Source organism: Lichenostomus cassidix, chromosome 4 (genome assembly GCF_008360975.1).
Source record: "Lichenostomus cassidix isolate B80296 chromosome 4, HeHo_3.0, whole genome shotgun sequence".
NCBI lineage: Eukaryota > Metazoa > Chordata > Aves > Passeriformes > Meliphagidae > Lichenostomus > Lichenostomus cassidix.
This window is the reverse complement of record NC_139484.1, coordinates 49,535,926-49,559,269: the sequence shown is the minus strand read 5'-3', so window position 1 is coordinate 49,559,269 and position 23,344 is coordinate 49,535,926. Positions and strand designations below refer to the sequence as shown.

Genomic DNA, 23,344 nt, shown 5'->3' with positions numbered 1-23,344 from the left:
AGGCACTGTAGAAATGCAGATTACTTATTGTTATGGTATTATTTTCAGAGACAAGTTTTCCATAATATTTAGGGACATGTTACCTTCTAGTATTCTAAATTTTTAGTAGCACAGGTAATACACAGTGCTGTTGTGTATTATCAGTTAAAAGGGCAGTTTAAAAGTAATAGTTCAGTTGAACAGTCATCTGAGTCAAGAACATGCTAGCATTACAAGGCTTGGCAGACACTTCTTACTTGGCACTGCTGCTAAGTAATTTTTAACCTTAGATAATTAAAGTGCAGAAATTCTCAATGCAGTTGATAGACAATTATTATAAGACACCCACATTTTTAGTATTGCAGTGGATTAAAAAATATCCTGTGGTGAGAATCTGTCCTACCCTTCCATCAAATCTAAGCATTTGGAATACTCAGAGAAAGCAAATGGCTGGGTATCATGCATTCAGAATTAGATCACTGCTCATCCAGGGCTTCCATAGCTGCACGAGAGACTCCAACATTATGTGTTAATAAACATAACAGTGTGAATTTGTGCAGGAGACTCTGGCAGCAGAGAAGGGGGCTGAAAGAGGTGAGGTGAAAACCTCCAGCAAGTGTCTGTCCTGACCTACTGCAAAGCACGAGAACATCAAGAGTGGAGGAGGTGATACAGAAATTGTTTCTGCTGCACATGTAAGGAGCTGCTCTTTCTTGGGTAACTGGCTGGAGATGAAACCTGTAGACAGCTCTGTGACCCCATATGACATTCATTTCTGTGTTGCCTTAAACAGCTGCAAGAGCAGCTTTTTTCTTTTCTTTTCTTTCTTTTTCTGCCTGTGTTCATCTAGGTTCAGCTGCCTGCCTCAACTTGTTATGTCAGTCAACAATTTTCCTGCTGGCTCTCTCAAGCTGGGTATAGCAATGTTCCTCTGTCAGTCAAACAGTGGTAGGGCAAACATCCTTCCTGCTTAGGATTTTCCTCTGCTTGAGGGCCTTAGCTTGCATCATGCATGGGTAAAGTTACTCACAGGTTATGTTTCCATGAACAGACTGTCAATTTGAATGTGCTCCTCCTTTGAGGGTGGTCAGATGGGTCTCTCTGTCTCCACATTGGCACCTCCTGTGCAACACAAGGTAGAAGAATGGGGCTGAGCAATCTCATTGCTTAGCTGCATCAAGCCTTGAGTGAGTCGTTGTGTGACTGCAGCCCACGTACATGAAAACAGCCCTTCCCATCACTGTGGATGAACCCAGACCAGTACACCACCAGCAAGCAGATAAACTATTTGGTCTTAGGACAGAATAACTAGTGCTTGGAAATGGGCAGTTTCTGTGAGGCTTACATGTTAACTCTTTCTGTTCACTTGCATATGCATTTTGAAATTTCCTTCAACAGGACTGTGCTCCATGACTTACTATATCCCACAGATTAATGTTTGGCAACTTTTTGTAAATATACATCCTCCATTTACTAACACAAGAAGGGAAAAGGTACTTTCTCTATTAAAATAAAAGAAGTGACTTTAATAGCAGAACAGCTTGTGTTTGAAGGTCAGACTTTGGCATGGAAATAGTTCACGCTGAGAAGCAGCGCCTTGGCGTACTCTAATGAAAACTGGCAGTGATTTGACTGAGCTACAAGCCTTCAGAAATCACACTGCAAACAAACAGTTGTGTTTCTTTGACAGGAGAAAGGACGTGGATGGATATGTGACTAATTCCATTCAGCCCTCAGGGTTCCACTGGGGAGCACTCGGAGAAGGAGGCTGTGCTGACATTCTCAGTTCATTCAAAGTGTAGGGGTGGGCAGGATGGTGTGCTTGTGGAATGGCTTACGAGGCAGCCATCTGCAAGAGTTGACTCTTGTTTGGAAGATGTGCACTCAGCAAGTCTTGCACAAGACTTGGGCTTTGGGTTCATTTAAATACTGGAGACAAGTTTAGGGTTGGGGTTTGTTTTGAAGTTTTCTCTTATAATTTTTCAGATGTAGTTTCGTTCCCACAGTTTATTGTGAACTATTATTTGTGTTTCTGAGTATCAGAATTAATATTAAGAGGCGTAGAAAGCTCATCTCACAACTACTGTCTCATTTTGGCTGCGGGAATAATGTAATTTAGTTAATCCGTTCATCTGCAGCAGCAGTCTGGAAGGTGGAATTTGCCTGTGTTACATTTTTGTTCTCAGGAACTGCCAGCTTCACAGATTTGCTGTCACCTTAAATCAAGTTTGATTATATTTAATTAAACCAGCTTATCTGCCATCCATACTAATTACCTTAGTTCATCTTAACTATATACACTTCTATTTCCTTGAAGTTTCAAAAGTTATTTCAAATATAGAAATTCTTAAAATTAATTAATATAGGCACCTGACTCAAATTCCAATTAGATAAGCACATTCCATTATAAATGGAGGTAGGAATAAAAATACAGAATGTGTATTCTGTAAGAATACAGAATGGGTATGCCTTGTGTCTTACCCAGAACACAGTTCTAGTTGAAGAAATGTTTTATCTGTTTAATTTTTAAGATATTACAAATGTAGCACTACTCCTGCAGTGTGTTGTTTCATTTCCTGAACAAGACTCTACATGTTATGCTGCAGGGAACAGCCCCATGTTCTAAACCTAGAGCCAGCAGGGTTCTGCAGTATAAATCCTATGGGCATAAACAGAAAGTAGCACACATGGTTTTATCTGTTGCAAACCTCAGGCAAAGTATTTCCCGTTTATCACTTAATCATGTTTACTCTTAAATTCTGCTTTTTTCCAATACTTTCTTTTTTTTTTGTTGTTCCTGCAACTTTGCCTGTTTTGGAGCTCTACTAAGACCATTCTGTCTGCTGTCACATTTAAGTAACTTCAAACAATAACTGTGGATTGTTGCTTCCTTAATAACCAAGCTGTAAACATGATTGATTTCCATTTTAAAAGGCAAGAATCATTTTGGTTTATCTCATTAACTGAGCAGTGAGGTGATTTTCAACAGTCTACATGATCTACTTGATCATGAAGGTATGATGCTCTGTGTTTTCATAAATTTGCATGCTAAAATTAACCAGAGTTAAAGCAAAAAAATGGAATAAATAGTCTTCTATCACTGACTGATCTAAGGGTCTCAGTTACTGTAAAAGTAAAAAAATGAAGTATTTCAAATAAAGCAAACTACACATTTGGCTTTTATCACAAGGTACAGCAACACCATTGCTTTGGAATGAAAATAATATTGCTGTTTTGGCATCATGCAACCCTCTGACTAATTAGCCTTGTTAGCTGTGTACTACATTCTGCAGGAAAAGGATGACTTAGACACTAAGGTATGAGAGAAAATTAATGACTGTGGATCCTAAGGAGGGAACAACTCATCCATCCCTTTTATGTACTAATACAGGCAGCTCTGAGCTGAGAGTGCTGTTTTTTTCACTCCATTCCTAAATATTTGTAGGATGTGTCTGTATTCATCCAGATCTGCAAGTGAGGTAAATCTCTTGATCATCACTAATAAACTTTGACTCACATCATAGGGTGGTCTTGGTGTGCATGAATTGGATTTCTTTTCAATGAAAAACAGGAAGATAGCTCCAGGACCTCACCAAATGAATTCCAAATATTTTTGAGGGTTGAGCTCAATCCAGAGTAAAATGCCCTGAAAAACATACACCATGGACATTGGGTCCTTAGTAACAGCTATTTTACTCTACAGCTTCACTCCTACTAGCCCAGACAGGAGACAGATTCTTCCCAGGCAGTGTATGAGCAGCCTGGATAACTAAGCCAAACCTGGAAGTTCTCCTGAGAGACAGGATCACTGCTGGTTGCAATGGGTACTCCGGTTAGGTCATTTGGGCTAACCTCCCTCCTGAAGTGCTGTCAACAGAAATTTGGTCAACTATGAACTTGTCTAGTTGAGTCAAAGAGCTCCAAGGTCAGAGGAGCTTCTCCTGGTGTCCAGTCTGAGCTTCCAAGCTGTAATATGTTGTCATTGGTTTTGCTGTTCTCTCTGACACTGCCACAAAGAGCTTGACTCCATCATCTTTGTGAATGCTTTAGAAGTAATTGTAGGCTGCAGTTAGGTCCCTCTTACAGTATTTACTGGACTAAACATGCCCAGATCCCTCTATGTCTCTGTGTAGGCCACGTGCTTTTGGCCTCGATCTCAGTAGCCTCTCCAGTTTCCTACCCATCCTCCTGATTTGGGCTGCCCAGAGCTGGGCACAGCACTCCTGGTGCAGCCTCTTTAGTTAGCATCAGGGAGAGGAGCGTAAAACCTGCCCAAGAGAATGTGAGGCTACACTCATCCAAATGTAGCTCAGAGAAGGGTCTCTTATTTACCGTGTTCAAATTAATTATACAAAAGCTCTGCCCTTTAGGGTTAGGGTCCTGCCTTGCGTGGCGTGCAGACAGCCAAATGAAAGCTTGTGATGTGGCAGGGACTTGAAAATGCTTCTTGGACCATTGTCTTCAGAGGAAATGTAAGCAAAGTTAGTATATTTTAAAACATTAAATCCTAAGTACATGGTATTACATTATTGCACTTAGAGAGATGTTTTCTGAAAACTACTGTGTCTTTGACTTTTTTCCACATGAAAAGTTCGTGAAGGTAATTCAGATAAATTGAATTAAACCTTACTGTGCATTTGAGCCTTTGTGGTATAGACTTTCTTACCTTGATAAAGATTTCACAAGAAATAATTCTCTGGATATTTGAGGATTGCTTGCTGTTCGTGAAAATAAGTGGTAATTAGACCACACATTTCTGTAATATTTCAAAGATACACTTAAATAGTAAGAAGGATATTATTAGTTTAGTATAATAAATTAAATTACAGATTTCACCCTTTCCTAGATTTTTTTTTCAATAAAAAACATTATAAATCTGTGACCATGATTCTGTGAACAGATGTCTGATTCAGATATATCAGCTGTGGCTCTGTTTGTGGCTCTAAAGTTTTGTTAAATTTGCATATATGTTTCTTACTTGCAACAATATGGGAAATATCAAACCAGTTGTAATCTATTGTTTTGTTTCAGTGCAGTTACACAAATAATGCATTACCTGCAGTAGATGTTCTCCATCATTCATAAGTTAACACTTCATTTTTCATCACATGGCTAGTGGTTTACAACAGTTGTGTTCTATTTTTGAAAATAACTTAGCAACAGTGCCATCTCTGTGTGGTCTCAACTCAGTTACATTATAGCAAAATCCATCACCTATCATAGTCTTGTGAAAGAGAACAAAATTTCTTACCTACAGAAGATTTCATTACTAATCAAATTTACTTCATATTTCACGGTATGGTGCAAGTGATTTGTTTTATATAAGTGTGTTCAGATTAAGTTGGACATATTGAACTTAAATAGTAATTTTGGTGTCATTGCCATATTGCACTTCATCATAAAAACATGTTATTTTGCATGGTAAGAATAACATGATATCAGAACTGGGTATTTAGTATTATTGGAGGAATCACCTGTGCAAAAGATAAATAGTGCTATTAATGATAAATAATGTTTTTCGGATACTATTCGATTAAGATGATGAAGAAAGTGATAGCTTTTGAGACAATGTTATTAATTCATGTTATTGATTTATTACTAAGTAATAAGATCTCTTTCATCCTTGGTATATTGTTCCATGGTGTTTCTTATTTGTAAAATTCAGCTTTCTGGAAGCTAAATAAAGTCAAACCAATAAAGAAATTCTGACTACTGAATTACAAAATTAATTCATCTGCACTGTATTGTAGTATGCTGGAACATTAACATGTGTATGAAGCATAATTTTGCCACATAGAAACACATTTATGTGATTTTACATGTATGATTGCATGTGAAAACACTTCCATGTGTTTGTACAACAGAGAGTTTGGGGGTTAAGTCCCAGCACTTGATTTTCATTAGCGCTGTCTGTGTGTTAAGGGCTCCTTTTTATCTGATAAATATATATCCCTAAGTAAAATAATAGTTTTTATAAGTATTGTTAATAGCATCTTTTTCCACAACACAGATACAATAGCAGAAAGGCGCGCCCTAAGAGAGCATGTGTATCCTAAGCTGAGAGAATTCTGCAGAGAAAACTATGGCCTGGAATTTCAGGTAAGTTTTGTTGTGTTAAGTCATGCATCATTTTATCTTGAAATTAACTCTGTTTAGAACAGAGAACATTTTAAAATATCATTCGTAAAATAGAAAATTGCAAAAACTTTATTTCACGGAATCACACACAGAATTGTTGAGGTTGGATGGGACCACTGGAGGTCATCTGGTCCATTCTCCCTGCTAAATCAGATTCACCTGGAGCAGGGAGAATGGGATTGCATCCAAATGTGTTTCAAATATCTCCTGAGAAGGAGACTCCACCTGCTCTCTGGCCAACCTGTTCCAGTGCTCTGTCACCCTCACGGTAAAGAAGTTCTTGCTTATATTTTGGTGGAACTTGCTGTGCATCAGTTTCTGCCCACTGTCCCTTGTCCTATTGCTTGGCACCACCAAGAAGAACCTGGCTCCCTCCTATTGGCACCCATGTTTAGGGTATTTGTATGCTTGGAAAAAGCCCCTCTAATTTGTGTCTTCTCCAGGCTAAACAGGCCTCACTCTCTTAGCCTTTCATGTACTTCAATTATTTTATAAGCAGATTTGGGGTAAATTCTAAATAGACGAAAAAGCACCAACTCTATTTTAGATATTCAAAGTATATAAGAAGAATAATGTTACATCTGAATTACTGTGTTATGCTTCTAGAAACCATACTTAAGTTCCACTGTAATGTGAAAAATAATTAAACAATGCGAATACCAAAACTGATTACCAAAATGAATCTAACATGGAACGTTTTTGTTGTGATTATATACTATTGGAATTTGCTTCCTTTAATGTCAACTGTAGCACTGCCATTGCTTCAGTAAGTTCATGTTTTTCTTTATATTATGAGAGATACAGGCCCTTACACACCTTTGGCAAGAGCCAATTGGTAATAAAGACAATTGTATTTGATTTAAAACACGTGTGTTTGGCATCACTGTTAAAGTCACTGGTACTTTAAGACAGGCATGTCCTAATTCACAGTCCCTTATATGTCAGCAGGCCTGGAAAAGTTTCCCTTCTAAGAGAAACAAATACAGTTTGTGATGTTGTAAAAATGTTCAGTTTTCAAAAAAATTCAGGCTCTACATTGACAAGCTTTCCTCACATACTTAGTGACCCCAAAAACTCATCTCTCCAGAGTGTAGCTTAGTTGGAAACAGCTAATGCCTTTTTTGCAACATCCTGTTCCTCCCAGTGTATTATTCTTGATGCACATGCAGCTGGTTTTTAATCAAAATAACAAGTTCTTAAATTAGGATATTTGGTTTTAATTCCCTGAGTCACAGTGGAGTTGCTGAATCTGCATGGTGGTAAATTCTTGAGTGATTTTTGATTATGGCTATAAAAGAATTTCATCTGAAGGTCCTAGCTCATCAGCTGATTGGAAGGTCCCAGCTGCAGTAGTACATGAAAGGAATAGCAAAAGGTATTTAAATAATATTTTTCTCATGTTAGTACCATGTGATATTCATGGAAAATATCAACCCCTTATTTCTATTATCTTTGAGGAGACATCTTGCTGAGGGAGATGTCTCTTCCAAGTAGATCATAATCCACTGAATTAATTGTGAGAGGAAATATATCTTTCTTCAAACAGATTGTAGAGTAGTCTCTAGGGGAGGAATAAATAAGTTTGCTCTCGTTGATATTCATGGAAGCAATTTATTTTGTTATATAGTTTAAACACCAGGAGCATCTTTATGTGATATGAGGTCTGAGAGACAGCTCTACTGACACAGTTCAGAAAACAGCTAGAAAGCTATCACATTTCTGTGGAAACAAAGTGGGAAATTGTACGAAAACAACCGAGGAAAAGTAGAAAAGCCTTTTGAAAGAGACTCTGAGGTAGACTTTAGAAAAACACTTTTTTTTCCTATTCCAGTTCTGATACACTAAATTTCTTAGGTTAGCATGCAAAATCAAGACTACAGTTTTTAATGTAGTGTTATGAATAAAGTGTTATGTACTTTTCAGGTACAGGGATAAATTTATATTTCTCTACACAGAGCAGAACACATAACTTTTCATCCTGATATGTAATCTTCTACTGACCAAACAAGAACTACCTTGCATGTGACTACAACAAATACACTATTCAGGACACCCCCTACCGAATAAATGATGACCCAAATGAAAGGCATTTAAGTACATGCATTACTCTAACTTTCACTGATTTGCCTGACTGCACTCAAAAGTGGTTTGGCTGTTGCAAAGCATGGGATCTGTTGGGCATCCTCAGTTTGTTGGGAGCCATCAGTGAACATAATCACCATATGAGTGGAAGCAGAACTGACTATATTCGTCAGTGCATTTGACAAATGAATTTGTTTGCTTGATGGACTTCCTCTTTCATTGTATCAGAAAATAGTTCAGAAAAAGACGTGTATTGGCAAAGATAGAAGGCAAGTAAGCTGAGAAAAAGACTTCCAGAGTGCATGATGGTTTTGACCTGAAACACAGTATTTTTACAGGGGAGGATGGAGAGGTTAAAGAAAGTAGTTGTAACTGAAAATTTTGGGAAGATAACTAAACATAGTTAATTAGCAGCATACACTTCTTCAGAAAAATTAACTGTTTCAAATAATTTTCAACAGGATATATATGCTAGAAGGAAAGTAGAATTTTGCATGAATGAAAGTTTTAGTTCTTGTTTTGAGCACTTGGAAGTGATAAAAATAAAATTATATTATCTCCTAAGAAAAATCTGTGAAACTGTAAGATTGGTAGGACAAAAGCTAAAGTAAGCAAAAGGAAACACTGAATTATGGATGAAGTCTCTTGTGACTAGTGTGGAATTGAACTAGACCAGTGTGAGTCCACTGTGTGTAGGAAGGTCTTGCAGAGGGCACTAGTTGTCATATGACCTTGACAGCCTTACTGAAAGTTAGAGTGGGTGTTTGCCACACAGTTTTTCCAAGTGTAAGTAAATACATGCTTCAAAATCAGATACAATTGTCTCCTTGTTCTATTTCTTTATTTTTGTAAATCCTATTTAGTTTAGTTAGCGTAATGAGTAACTGATGAGACCTTATTTTGAAAATCTTCTTGTCTTCAGAGGTTTGATGGGTAAAATATTCACTCTTGCAGGACAAAATTGTAACATGTTAAGATACTATGCACCAAAACTGTGTTACCTCATAAAAATTATGAACAGCCACTGAGCCCCTACAATTATCTGGCACTCCAGGGTGTTTCCTCTTCACATTTACAGAATTAATGTGATTTCTGAACAGTTAATTAAAAAAGAAATTGCTTTTACATTTCAGAAGAACTTAAGCAGCACAATAAATTCATTCAACAAGTAATTAAAATATTTTTTACTGTATGCTAAGATCTGTATCTGAAGAATTTTATGACGAAAACATTTAAGTTTTATCATACATCATGAAAGTAATCAGGCAGATGAATACAATGTGAAGTTCAATAATGAAGTTGTATTAATAAATAGCAGAAAGTAGAGAGGAAGAAGGGAACACCTTTTTTCCTAATGAGGCTAAAAGAGAAAGGAGAGAAAAGAAATCAGTACAAGCGAGGAAAATAAGAAGGTTATTTGAAATGCAGTTTTGTACAGCAAAAAATTCATGTTCCAGCAAAAATTCGGAACAGTTTCTGTAAAAAATACAGATATTGGCTGTATTTTCTTGGCAGTGTAAGCTACAATGCCTTCCATACCTGGGTTTTTCACTCATCATCAGTCACACAGGACACTACCTGTCACATTTAGCAACATTGTGCCTGCTCCATCCAACACTGCTGCACGTCTCAAACTTTTATGGCAGAAATAACCAATGAGACTGTTGGTAGTGAAAGTACACATAGGCATAAATAGCTCTAGGATTTGGTGTTAAACCTTGGTATTTATTGGTATGAGAAATTTTCCAAGGAGATTAACCAGCTGTAAACTGCTGAAATTGAAATCGAAATTGAAAAAAATTAGTTTTACATCAACTCATTATTAGTTCTTATATTAAGTCTTCAGGTTAATTTTATGATCTGTTTGGACAACAGCTAATTTTATTATTCTGTTTCTTGCAGAGTGCTTTCAGAGTACAAACAATATTACAATAAACAATATGGTCGTATATTCATGTATTAATACAATTTTGATTGGTCTTTTAAACTATCCACTTGGATTTTTTTGTTAAATTTACATACAAGATGTTAAGAATCAGTAGTAACTTAAATGAAAGAGTAGTAGCCTGTACTATGAGTTTAGTTCCAAAGGAAATTCATACATATGATCTCCATTTTTAATTCCACTTCCCACAGTAAGAATTCAGCCTTCTAGTTAAAATGTGTTGTGAAGTCACGTACAAACTCCTGGAAGAAACTAGAGTATTCATACTAAACTTATTTGAAAAAAATAAGTGATGAACTCTAGTTTCTACCAGGAGCTTGTTTGCCACCAATTAGGTCACAAAACTCAGTCTATAGCTACATATGAATGGCTGGACAGCAAGGTCTCTGCCACTGCATATCTATACAATCTCTGTTCCCAAAGTACAAAGATCAGCTGACAAAGGATGTATGACAATATAGAACCAATGCTATTTTTTCTTTTTGAGCCATGTGCACAGGATGAGTTTCTGTCCTGTGGATACAAGTGACACAGGGTGTCAATTCGTGGTCTTGACTGTGATCCAGAGAGATTCTAATTCATTTTTATGGAGCCAGGATTTTTTTCAGTGCTTCTGTCATTATTCTTATCTACCCATTATATGCAATCTTGTAGTAAATAAAAGACTATATCAAATCAAGGTCATGTCATGCTAATCTCTGTATGACTATGAAATGGAAGACTGTCCCAGGAGGGACTATCTGGGAGGCAAAGAAGCTGGAATTCTCATTTATATGAGGGAACCCTGCCAGTCTGTGTAAGGACTGGATGTATAGCTCATTGCTTTTAGCTTCACTGAAGAGCAAAGCTCAGTGCACAGGATGTTGCCAAAGCTAATTTTTAATTTGATTGGTAGAAAGGCCACATGATAAGTAACTATGTTACATATTGTTTTCCAGGTAATAGACTTATACTGGGGAGTTGAAGCAGACGAGTGGGACAGCCCTGAGCTGCAAAAGACTCGTATGAAGCTGCTGGAAGATTGCTTGAAAAATTCTGCAGGTCCATGTTTTGTTGTGGGTATAAAAATAATGTTTTACTTTACAAGAAAAATATAATGTTATCTATCCTTACGTGCATGATTCAGTAACAAATGCATGATTTTCTTCTTTCTAAAATATTTTGTGTTCCTTGCTGTGCATTTGCTATGCAAATATTTCCCTATGCAGCTCTGTAGATTAACAGTGATTACTCAGTATTAGTGGAGAGGAAAGAAGGATCTTTTATGATCAGTCCTCATAGCAAGGTGGATATGACTGCACTACTGTCACAACAGAATTATTGACAGCTTGTTTAAAGAGGCTACAGTTAGTTAATTCTTGGTAGTTCTCACACATGCATTATCAGCTGGCCTAGAAAGACTTAGGAAAAAAGCATCAGCAGCAGCAAAGAACTATCTGTTCTGATCAGTCTTTGCTGTTTTGTGTCATAAACCCAGGACAATTTAGGATGCCAGGTATTAGAGTGAAAAGACTGGAGGTCACTGACAACCTGAGGAGGCTCTGAGTGTGTGATATACTGATACACGACCGATTGTTCTCTCCGTGGTCAATTGTTAGACTTCAATGCAAAACAGTCCTAAGAGCATGCCTTCACTATCCCAAATTTTCTTTTCTGTAGTATATTTGCCAAGAAAATAATTTATAAAAGGTATGAAGTTTTTCTCTCTTGTCCTAAATATAGCTAAGTCAACTCTAATTCTTAGACTTGTCATAACGAGACAGAGGGAAAACTGCAAGTCCTTGATTATTTTTTTAAGGGAAGAATGTTAAAGATTTTGTGAACTGAAACCACAGAATCCAGCAGGGATGGAAGGGATACAAAACACTGCCTTGCTGTGAAGGCTGGAGATCACATCTCTCCGTGCCAAAGATTAGACACAGAGCAACCTGTAGCATGTGTCATTGTATACTTCTATCTCACCCCTACAACCATCTCCATGGCACTACCTGTTTGCTTCACTTTGTTATTTAGCTTCAGAGCCCTGGAGAACAAAGATTTGACTCTAACAGCCCAGCGTTTGGAGTACTGAGTCTGGGCTGGGTTTGATGCTGCCATGACACTATTTTTCGTGAGCACACACTGGCCCAGATCTCTAGAGAGTTGGGGTTGCTTTTATCTTATGTGACTATATTTAGTTTTCTGGGTTTATTTTTCTACTTTCTCTCTTCCCTTTGATGAAAAAATCAGACCTGGAACCCTGAAAGGCATGGAGTGTTTTGTGTAGCAACACCCAGTGTCCTTAGACATAGATGTTGTAAAATCTCTGACAGTGAAGGAAACCTTGTCATGTACTACTGCTGCATATTTTAGCAGCTCAGAATCTTGAAGCTTTTAAGAACTGCCTGCCTGATATTGTTACTAAGGAAATCAAGCCAAATCAGAATTTTTAAACAGAATGAAACAGTTAGCAAAGAGGTTGCAGTGAGCCAATGATTTCAATATTTATTTCAGATTTTCCAAGCATGGGCCAAAGTAGTAGCTCCCCCAATGACTCGACTGGCAAAATTACAGAAATCTGTTTATGCACATTTGATTTTTTTGCTCTCCTGTACCATAGTGAGGTGGGGTTTATTTCATTTACAGCAAAAATTGAAGATGATTTTACTCCCAACAAGCATAATTAGTTTTAATTTATAGTAACATAATGAAAAATTTTGGCACTGCAGGCTTTGAGCAACTTCCCATTTCTTGAGAAAGTTCTATAAAATGTGCCACTTCTTTTCAGCTGGTAGAGGGATTTTTTTGTATTTATCAATTATTGCTTTCTGAAGAGAGACACAGATCTGGAATTAAATAGAACTGTTCAGAATTAGCTACTTGGTATGGATTGATTTTAGAAAGTTTAGAAATTTCTTTATGGCACTTTGTGCCTGCATTGTGATATTGGATAGAGAGGAAATTAAATTAATTAAATTAGTGCAGTAAATAAGTTGGAAGTCGCAAGCTTTTCTCCAAATATGAAAAAACAAAATCCAGATTAACACATATTCATAAGCAGAAGGAGAAGAAAGTTCTGAAAAATATGCGAAACGAGTTTCCAGTGAACTAGTTTCCAATGACTTTGGGAATGCACAGTTGCTCTCTTATCTGCTGCCTGAGCTCTATTAATACTTGATTCAGTTAAGGGAAAGGGAAGTTGTTTGGGTTTTGGTTAGGTTGGGGGTTTTTGTTAAGTTGGGGTTTTTGTTTGGGGTTTTTTCTGCTGTATAAAGTAAGTGACTAATATATTATCATTTAAATCATTTAAATATGCATAGCTTTTACTGTAGGTAAACACATAGCATGCTGGTTTTGACTTACCAAATAACTTATGAAGACTCATTTAAGTGGGGGTAATCCCTCATAAATTATTCTATAGATCAAAAATAGCATGGTATGTATTTATTTCTTTTCATACAAATTTTATGCAGAAATCTTGTCTTTGGAATCTACAGGGGAAGATTGAAATGCAGTATATTTATTAAATTGTGCTTAAACTGCTTAAACTCTACATATGTGCTTAAACTCTATATTGCACAATACCAAAGAAAATATGCCCTCAGTGCATCACTGGAACCTTTACATTTATATATATCCTGCAAGTTGTAAGATATAGGTGCTGTTCCATCTGCATAGCACCATACAGTCTCTGCCTGAATGGCTGTCCTTGCATGACTATGTCTTGAAAGATGGCAAAATCAGAAAGAGAAATGAAATGTTAATCTGTTAGCTGTAAAGGTTTGTTTAATTAATGCTTGGGATTGTACAAATCTTAGAGGCTCTCTCCTCCTGTCATTCAAAACACCTGGGCCAAAGTAAAAACATGTTCTACGTACTCTGAACAGCAATTGTGATTTACATTAGCCCTCTCAAATTATTGGCAGCTTGTTTCTAAATTGAATCTGTTAAGGGTATCCATAGCCAGTTTTTTTTCCTTGTTTGCTGATGGAGAATAGGGCTGACCCTGTGAAGATGACCATTTAGAAATAGGACGAACACCAGACATTTTGAAACAGGTCTCACCATGTCCTCAAGGGCTTCCACATCTAACCTGAGCTCTTGCACCATCCCTTGTGTTTTCACTGGTCTGCTGAGGTACCCCACAGTGTATTTCTGAAGCTCCCTTTTCCACAGACCTGCTGGGGATGTGTAAAAGCTCTTTTCCCCACTTTCAGTCCAGGGCAAGGGTAGGAGATAGTGACTGACAGGCCTGAATTCAGGAGCAACACATGCATCCCTTCCTGAATAGTCCTAGGGAAGCATAAAACCCTTTCAACTTGCACAGGCCTATAGGACCTAGCATTACAAATTTGGATTTTAAAAGAATATTAGGAATTTACAATATTTGGCTTGTCCTTAAATCACACTGAAATTGAAGAGGAAGTATGGTTAATTATGGATTGGAATGTTTTCTACTGTTTGTATCTCTGTGTTCCTCAGTATAATGCATGCTTTAATCGTTCCATGAAGTACACTGCTACATTCTCTCTGCTTAGTACAAATGGTTGATAATTAATTTTGAGTGCATTCCAGCTCAGAGAAAATTCCAAATTATATTATTCCTGCTCTGCTCAATCTCTTCAATTCCAGTTTCAGTTCTGGTGTTACTTTATGGTTTATTGCTAATGTAAAAACTAAATACACACAGGTTCTGGAATGCCTGAGTTACATTTTGCTTTTGCTTTCCTGGGAAAATTACCATACACTTTAAGTTAGGGAGGGTAAAGTCGGTCAAATGTGTCTATACTACAACATCGAGTTCAGGAGGAATGCTAATAAGTACCCAGTGCTTTTTTGGGAATTCAACAGGATTGGGCTTGGCATTTCGGTATTTAATTTTCCTCAAGGCATTTCGGGGCATTTTGGTATTTAATTTTCCTCAAGGACACAGCTCTATTTATAGTTCTTAACTGAATGAAGAGAGATACCTGGAGCCAGACATGGCACAACAGTCCACCTCTTCCACCTATTCCAAGAAAGAAATATCAAATTATGAATTTTCTGCTCACTCTGCATCTGATTCAAAACCCATCTAAATGAGAACTTCTTCTAGTATAAGTGGATTTGGGGTCATATCAGGAATGGCTCCATAGGACTTTGTGGCATTGATCTGGAGTAAAGCGTATGTCTGCAAACATTAATCCTGTTTCAGATGGACCAACAGGAAAGATTCTTCTGTAAATGTCAAAGTAGAGTTTTGTATATTTTGAAACCCTTCGAAACAGACAAAGTGGTCAGTTTTAAAGACATAATATGCAAATTTTCCCCCATCAAGCTTTAGTGTTCTTTCACAGCCTCCAGACAAAGAGGCAAAGGATGTCTATCCCTTTCCATGTAGTTTGGCTCTGAACAGCAGATATACACAGAAGGTGAAATCAAGCATGGGAGGATATTACATGATTAAGCTATTGTAAGTTAATTCCTCCATCTACTTTACGGATGGGAATGCATTTTCCTGTGAATCATCTGTGATTCTCTAAATCTAAAATACTTACCCATTTTTTAAACTTAGCCCATTGAAAACAGGTACAAGATTCATCAGACAGCTTTTCCATGTAACATAGAAATTGCATGGTTTTTTATGTAGTCTAAAAATAACTTGCATTTTCAGTTAGAAGACTGCACATATTTTCTGCTAAGTCACTGTACTTCTTTTTCTTGACAGAAATACAATTTTTGGTGCTGCATTCCAGAAAGGTTAAGTATTATATTTAACATAAATGACCATATTAGAGAGAATAAGATTAACATGAAGTCGTATTTCCATCATTTTATGTAATGTGTAGAGGACAAAGTAGGCTGCATGAAATTTATGTAATTTATTTTCTCATGACCCTCAAGAGCTTTACCAAACCATCTTCTGAGGTAGTAATCAGTTAGATGTAATGATCTGCCCTACAAATGAAACTGTAGATCAGCATCAGCTATTCTGCAGAAATGAGAGGGATAGAGGGGATTCTTAGCCTTGCAATGCTACTTCTGTGTACAGAAACAGCATACTTCACAATATTTAGCAGGCAGCTGCTAAGTTCAAAGAGAGATAATAATACTGCGGCTAGCACCTGGCATATATATCTTCCTTTTTCTCAAATACAGTCATTCAGTTCAGAGATGCTTTGGTTCTCCAGTAACAGGCCCAGAAAGAAACACCCAAAAAATAAGTACATCACTTTTCAGTCTGATTATTGTTAAATCCAGCTAGCAATAGCTGGGTCTGTTGTTTTCTTTCTTTTTTTTTTTTTTTTGCTCAGCATGTATGATTTCACAGGGTCCCTCTTTCTTCAGTGAAAGATGCTAATTTACAGTAGTGAAATAAGAAACAGTATTAGTATTCTTCATAGTGAAACTGTTATGCATCCTAAGGTATTGCCTTTCTCTTAAAATGCTTGCTTTCAGTGCAAGGTACTTTTGTTGGGGTGTCCTGTTAATATGCAATGCAACAAACAATTAACATAAGCTTCTTTCTTTTGTAATTGGAAAACCTCACAGAGTAACTTTTTATTTCATTCCACCTTAAAGAAAATGAAGCACAGAATATTTGCTTAAAAAACTAGGGAGACTGCAATTATTGTGAGTAAATTACACGTTCTTTTCTTCTTAGCTCTTTTGCAATGTGTAGAAAATAATGTTTGAAACTGTTTTAAAATGCTTTACTATACTAGTGCTACTCATGGCTGCAGAAGCAGTTCATCACCTGGCCACAAGCTTTGGCAGACCACAGACCATATATACTCTGCCTCTCAGTCATACAGCTGCATGGCACAGGCAAGACAGTGTTTTCACTCAGGCAAGTGGCATATATGGCTTTTTTGCTGTATTTTTTTCATTTCCATGGGCATGTGCTGTGGAGTTTTTAAACTTTTGGCTAATGATTTGACCTATTACCTGCAGGCAGTACTTAGTATTTAGTGTTTGTGTGCTTACCGTTAATTGTAGGTCAGATAACCTGTTATTTAAAAGTTAGTGTTAGAAAAGTCAATGAAGATATCCCAAGAGAAAGGTCCTATTTTGTTTTATCTTGTCCTTGAAGAAGTATGGCAAGTGAAAGCTAAGAAAATTGATTAAGTTGATTTTTTTCATCTGTATTATAATTGGAAAACTAATACTAAGTCATTTTGACGAAGAATAGTTTTTGAAATATGGCAGTTGACTTTATGAAAAGATGGATTTATATGTAATGCAATTTAAATGACTGAAAATAGCAATCTCATTGTGATACATGGTGATGTAAATTGGCTGTAAAGATTGTTGACACTCTGAACATTTTAGGTGATGCTGGGTTTGGTAATCCATAACCTTTGTCAAGTGCCTAAGGGGTTTGGTTTATGAAGACAAGGAAAGCTTTAATCTCTATTATCACAGTGCTTGCCTTAGTTTTTTCCTTCAGTTCAGCTTCTTTAAAGATACCTTTTGCATTTTTGCATTCTGTCCTTAAGTGTTACTGCAGTTTGGATCATTAGTTTCTTTTAATAGGAAATAGTTATTTTCATCCTGCAACTACACTACTGTCCTTTCTGTCCTCTTCCAAATTTATAATTTAATAAACAGTAAAAAGGATTCTTACCCTCCAAGAATGTGAAAAGCAGGGAATGCATGCAAATCATGTAAGAATATAAAACAGGGACCGACGCTTCTACATTAGTGTTCACTGTGCCATTATGCTGGGGAAGGAATATTATACTTTCCTTGTGCAAGGAATTTTCTAATAATTGCTTGTCATCTTTGAAGAACTAGACTGATGAAGTACCTGTTCAGAGAGTGTAGCTGTCCCAGATAACAAGCCCTCAAGCCAATGCCAGCTGGCTTGGAAAAAATGAATTATTTGTTACAATTAGCACATAAAGACATAAAAATCATAAATAAAAGTTATCAGAATCACGGAACTACTCAAAATAAATAACATAGGACATTACACATGTACTTGCAAAGCAGAGTTGATACTATGTTCTGGTACTTGTTTTGCATGCTATGCTAGAGTCTAAATCATGGGTACATTATAATCTGCTAGAACTAATGTCACTTATACTAAAAATTTTTCTGAGGGCCTCCATTTATGTTGTACATAAAACATGTTTATTAACAATGTTTTGGTGCTTCACTACACAGTCATGGGTCATACCAGGCTTTCAATGACTGCATTACTCTATGAAAATTAGGAACTTCTTTTCTTGACATTTAATTACAAAATCAGGTTTTCATTTGTAGATTTAATTATTACCAATCTGTTTAGCTCTAATAAGAAAGGGAAAAAATTTAAAAATAAGTTTGCAGTGAAATATCTTGTCATGTTAGAGCTAGCTTCAGTATTCCTTAAGTCAGGAGGGGTGTTAAAAGTTTCATTATACTATCAGCAATCTCTGCATTTGATAATGCTCATTAATTAACACTTTCTAATACCTTCACAGTGGCTGTATATGTTATTAAGAACACACAGCTTAATTATGTTACAAAAAAGCATAAATATATCAGTCTATTTCCAATAAGGAGTGTGTGTATGTGCATACAGTGGGATTTGGATAGGTTTTGCAGTCCTAAAAACTCCTTCTGCGCTGCTGCAACTTGGGGTTTTACTACAGACTAGATGCCTCTGTCAATCCCTTAAGTATCTTATTCAGCCCTTTTGCCTCGCTCAAATTTAGCTCAATCTAAGCTCTTTTTCTCATCATTAAACACTTAAATACCATCCCAAAATGGGAATTCAGAAACTAAGCTGCCTTTCTGATAAATACAAGCAAGAGCATATTTCACAGAAAATAAAGATATGGCCCCTTCTTGCATACAAAGCATACCAAAGAGGGCAGTAAGAACGCAGAGGAGTGCCAGCTTTTAACTCCAGGGTTTGGCGTCCAGAAGCCAGTGCCCTGTACTCCCAGCTGACTGCACTGATAGGCTCAGAGTATCATCTTCCTTTCTGGCTCCATGATGCCTGTGTCCCTGGATGCTCAATAAGGCACATTAAACAGCAGCAGTAGGAGAGGCTTTACTCTGTTAGCCACACTTCACCTGTGAGATGCAAGACAGGGTTTCAAACCCTTTCATAATTCTTCCTGGCTTGGATGAGTGTTGTGATTATTTTACAAAGCAGGGGAGGTTGTGCCACCATGCCCTCCTCTAAAAGACAATATTGATCTCTTTGCTATTTCCAAGAAAGGTATGTTCCCCATTCCCTGGTGAAAGAGTAGTGATTTCCACAGACAAGGTTATTGACTTCAGTCTGGGCTATGTGCTACAGTCTTTTATTAAACCTAGCCCTTTTGGTTTGTTTTTCTACCCCGTTCCACTCTTGTCAAGTGTTACAGGACCTGTCAGAGAGCTGACAGAAATCTGGACTGCATAGGAATTGTCTGGAAGGTCCTGAGCTATACGTGAAAGGAAAGATATACATGCCTGTCAAGAAATCTCCCATGCAAATTCAAAAACAGAGCAATGTGAGAATAATACATTTGTTTGGAGGAGAACCGAAGTGAGTGAGCAGCTCAGGTCTTTAGGCAGAGGTAGGCAAAATCTCCTCCAGTCCTTCCTCTATGCTATCTTTATTCACAGACCTCTGCCCTAATTATATTCTCTTTGACTGATTTTCTCACCTGTGCTCAGGCTGATCAAAGATCCAACAATGATAGGCAATGAAGGAAAAGGCAACAAAATGAACAGAATTGGTGCTGCATGATCATGTAGAAGACAGGGAGAGTGTGGGGGAAGACCATTGATATTTTCTCAGTCAGGAGAAAGGAGAGTTCTGATGAAGCAAAGTGTATCAGGGAAGTAGGTCATGAATTTCTTCTGAGGAAGCACGTTCACTCTGTATGATAGACTGTTAGCTCCTACACACTATGGCCTGAGAAATTACTCATTCTTATTTCATATCTCCTTACCACTAGGGAGAAGCTTTGAGATTTAAAAATACTGCACTGTGGGTGAAGTTTGGAGTTGAGAGAATTGGTTCATTACAGCCAGATTTGGCTGCTCTTTTTAATTTTATGAAAGGTGGGTCGAACATCAAGAAACTCCACCATCATTTTCTTCTTACACCTTTTATGTCAGGAACTGTACTCACAGCAAAACACTTCAGCACTTGCAGCACATCCTTCCAGTCCCAATTGCAGTCAGTTTTTCATGGAATTGAAATCAAGACCTGTCTCAAGTTTCTGAAACTCATATAGCCCTTCCAGGGTACTTCTGCAGTGCCTCCAGGGAAAAAAGGAAGAGAGAAATTAGGGCATGGTTCTGTGAAACAGCACACTGCAACATTTCTCAAGCCAAGGAACATAAATATATATCTGGGCAGGTGGAAAAACAATCTCTTTCTCAGTACAGAAATGTCTTTATTTTGCCTCCAGTTTCCTATTTGCTTCAGCAACCTCAATTAAAAATTGTATTTCTTATGTTTTCTACAGTCAGCTGAAGTTCTAAAATTAATTTTATTTACTCACAGGCTTCAACCTATGGAGAAAAAGCAAATGAAAATATTTGATAGTGCTCTATGATATCATTTTTCCTTTTAAAACTAAACAGGACAAACAATGTAAAATAACAGTTCCATCGCTGCTGATACATAAATACACAAGACCCTTTGCATATCAAAATAGAAATACTCAAAATAAAATGCTTATTTTGCAGGCTATCATTAGCTTCATTTTATGGAAAGGCAGTCTGAGTCAGTGGCAAAAGTATCAGGAAGTTAGAAGTTTCCAAACTGAGATGTGGTAAAAGTGGAAAGAAGATTTAAGAGATCTGCAGCAGCTCTGATGTTCTGTCTGATAAGCTGCACTGCCTTACAACTCTTGGCAGAAGAAGAAAAATTCTGTTCTAAAGGCACTTTGACCTGATCCCAGAAATCACAGATTATGACTTTTTTTTTGTCCTTTTTTCATATTTTTGATTTTTAATGGTAGTATTTTTGGGAGACTTAGTACCAATGCAACAGAACATTTTTCCTTTGATAGGCAAGAAAATCAGTCAAATTTATTTATTTATCTGGAGAACATTCTCCCTGTGTTTCTATCATGAGGTCCTTCCCTCATTGCAGCTAGAAGTGCAATAAAAACGAGTAGAGGCAATTATTTTCAGGACATCTCCTGGACACCAGCTACTCTGGAATTCCAGCTTCCTCAAACTTGGTTTAGATTAAGCATGGTAGTACAACTTTCTTCATCTTGGTTTCAGTTTTCAGTAAAATGGCTTGGAGTTTGCCCTAACAAGCAATTAACATGTCTATTCCATTGAGATAAATTGAAGTCAACATACTTTTCTGGTTTTACTTCAGATGATTCACTGCTGTTTAGCCATTAGTATTTTTGCTTTGAATTTGAAATGAGTTGGCTATTTTTCCTTTAAGTTATAAAAAATTAATAAAATAGGACATTCTTTTCTGTTTGTTTTTTGGTAGTAAATTCTTGGTTTAGAGGCCTGACAGGCAGGAGCCCAGCTAATGCTGTTATTTTAATTTTCTTTTTTTTTCCCCAAAATATCTCTGGCTGCAACTGCACATCTTACATCACATAAGTGATTTCTATAGGGTACTGTTAGAATAGAGTTACAATATACCTGCAAGAAACCAAAAAAAACTGTAGTTGTACTAAGTTTCTTTGGATGAGAGATTAAGCCAAAGGCTCTTTAAAACTGGTGTCCTGACCATTTGTTTTGGATTTTCAAGATGTGGTTTACTGTATATTTGGTTATATCAGTTAAGCCCACCTTTCTGCAAAGGAGGATAAACACACCTACATGTTAAAATTCTGTGTGCCTTCCTTAACTTGAATGGCTTCCTAGGCAGGTTTGCACGTGCAAATGCAGTCTTACCACCTCCAAATTCAATATGAAAGACAAGACATAGAATGTAGCCAGCGTGCATGTAAAAAGTAAGATTTGAAAACGATGGAGCATTTCTTGTAGTTATGATGAAGTGACTCTGTCTTAATTAATACATAAAAATATAGCAATTGAAATAAAGTGATGGGTATTGGCATGCAATTATACTAAGTATGCTTTTTAGAAAAAATATTTATATGAAATCTGAGGTATTTTAAGTCTGGTGCTAAATATAAATGTCAATATTTTACTTATTTTTTTTCTTGATGTGTCTCTTTTGTCTATAGAAGTCTGATGCACTACACAGTAACATACATTTTATCAGCTAACATATGTATGAACATTCCAGCAGGCTGTAGAGAAAAAAACATATTTGTCTGAGCAAAAATGGCTATTTGACTGAAATGTATGGCTTTAAAGAGGAAGAAAAGGTTTTATTTCATGAGGAAGATTTTACTACAAAAGAAGGAAGCCTACAAGCACTGGCTGAGGAAGCACAGAATTAGGTCTCTAACACCAGGATAAACAGAAGGCAATGAATAGTAAGTTCTCTCTCACAGGGGAGAGAGGGATGCAGAGGACTCATTTTGTAGACCTTGTTTGGAGCAGTCATGCAAACTGTGGAAAGATAACATTCATGTTTCTGTTCCAATTAACATTCAGTTATTGATACAATGCTATGAGATTGTTTGCACAGAAAGGAGATGCAGTAATAGGGCCTTTGATGTGCGACTGTTACCCCATCATTCATGCCCCAAAGCCTGATGAGTAGGATTTATACCTGGAGACCACAAACTTGTCCTTCTTCCAGTTCAGGGGAGGTTTTGAAACAGGGCTCTTGCTCCATGGGTGTGTTTCTTTATTACATGCTTTGCTCTAGATGGTAGCCCACGAGCTCAGCCTGCTCCTCACCAGATACCTGAGCAAGGCCTCCTGCTGAGGCATGGCATGGTACCAGACTGCAATCCACAGCTCTCCTGGGGATGGTAGAAGAACATCTCTGGGATGTCAGTAAGACCAGCCTTTCCCAGCCCCTGACAACAGATGAACTTAGTACCCCAAGGTGTTTCAAAAGCACTTAAATCCCTACAATTTTCAGCCCACAGTGTGAAGCATTCCACACATCTTCAATAATGTGAGATACTTGTTCTCCTAATGGAGCTGTTCTACTTTGAATAAGTGATCTTAGTTTGAGCTTACATTAATTTAGCAGGCTGAAATGTGAGTCACTCAGGACCTCATCACAAGGGGTCAAGGCTTTCCTCCTTCAGTAGTGAGCAGTTTCTGTAAGAAGGACAGAGCTGAGAATTAGGAAAAACAGCTTCTGCTACGTGGTTATAACTAACCATTGCATACCTGTCACCTGTCCCT

At 37.2% G+C, this 23,344-nt stretch overlaps 1 protein-coding gene across 1 annotated transcript in view; it reads left to right on the top strand.

Moving 5' to 3' along the window:
- Window positions 1-23,344, top strand: part of NWD2 (NACHT and WD repeat domain containing 2) — a 50,887-nt gene that overhangs the window by 13,474 nt on the left and 14,069 nt on the right. Inside the window, exons 2-3 of the mRNA XM_085059180.1 lie at window positions 5,990-6,078; window positions 11,083-11,199. Of these exons, the coding sequence (XP_084915306.1) occupies window positions 5,990-6,078; window positions 11,083-11,199 (206 nt within the window). The remainder of the gene's footprint in view (window positions 1-5,989; window positions 6,079-11,082; window positions 11,200-23,344) is intronic.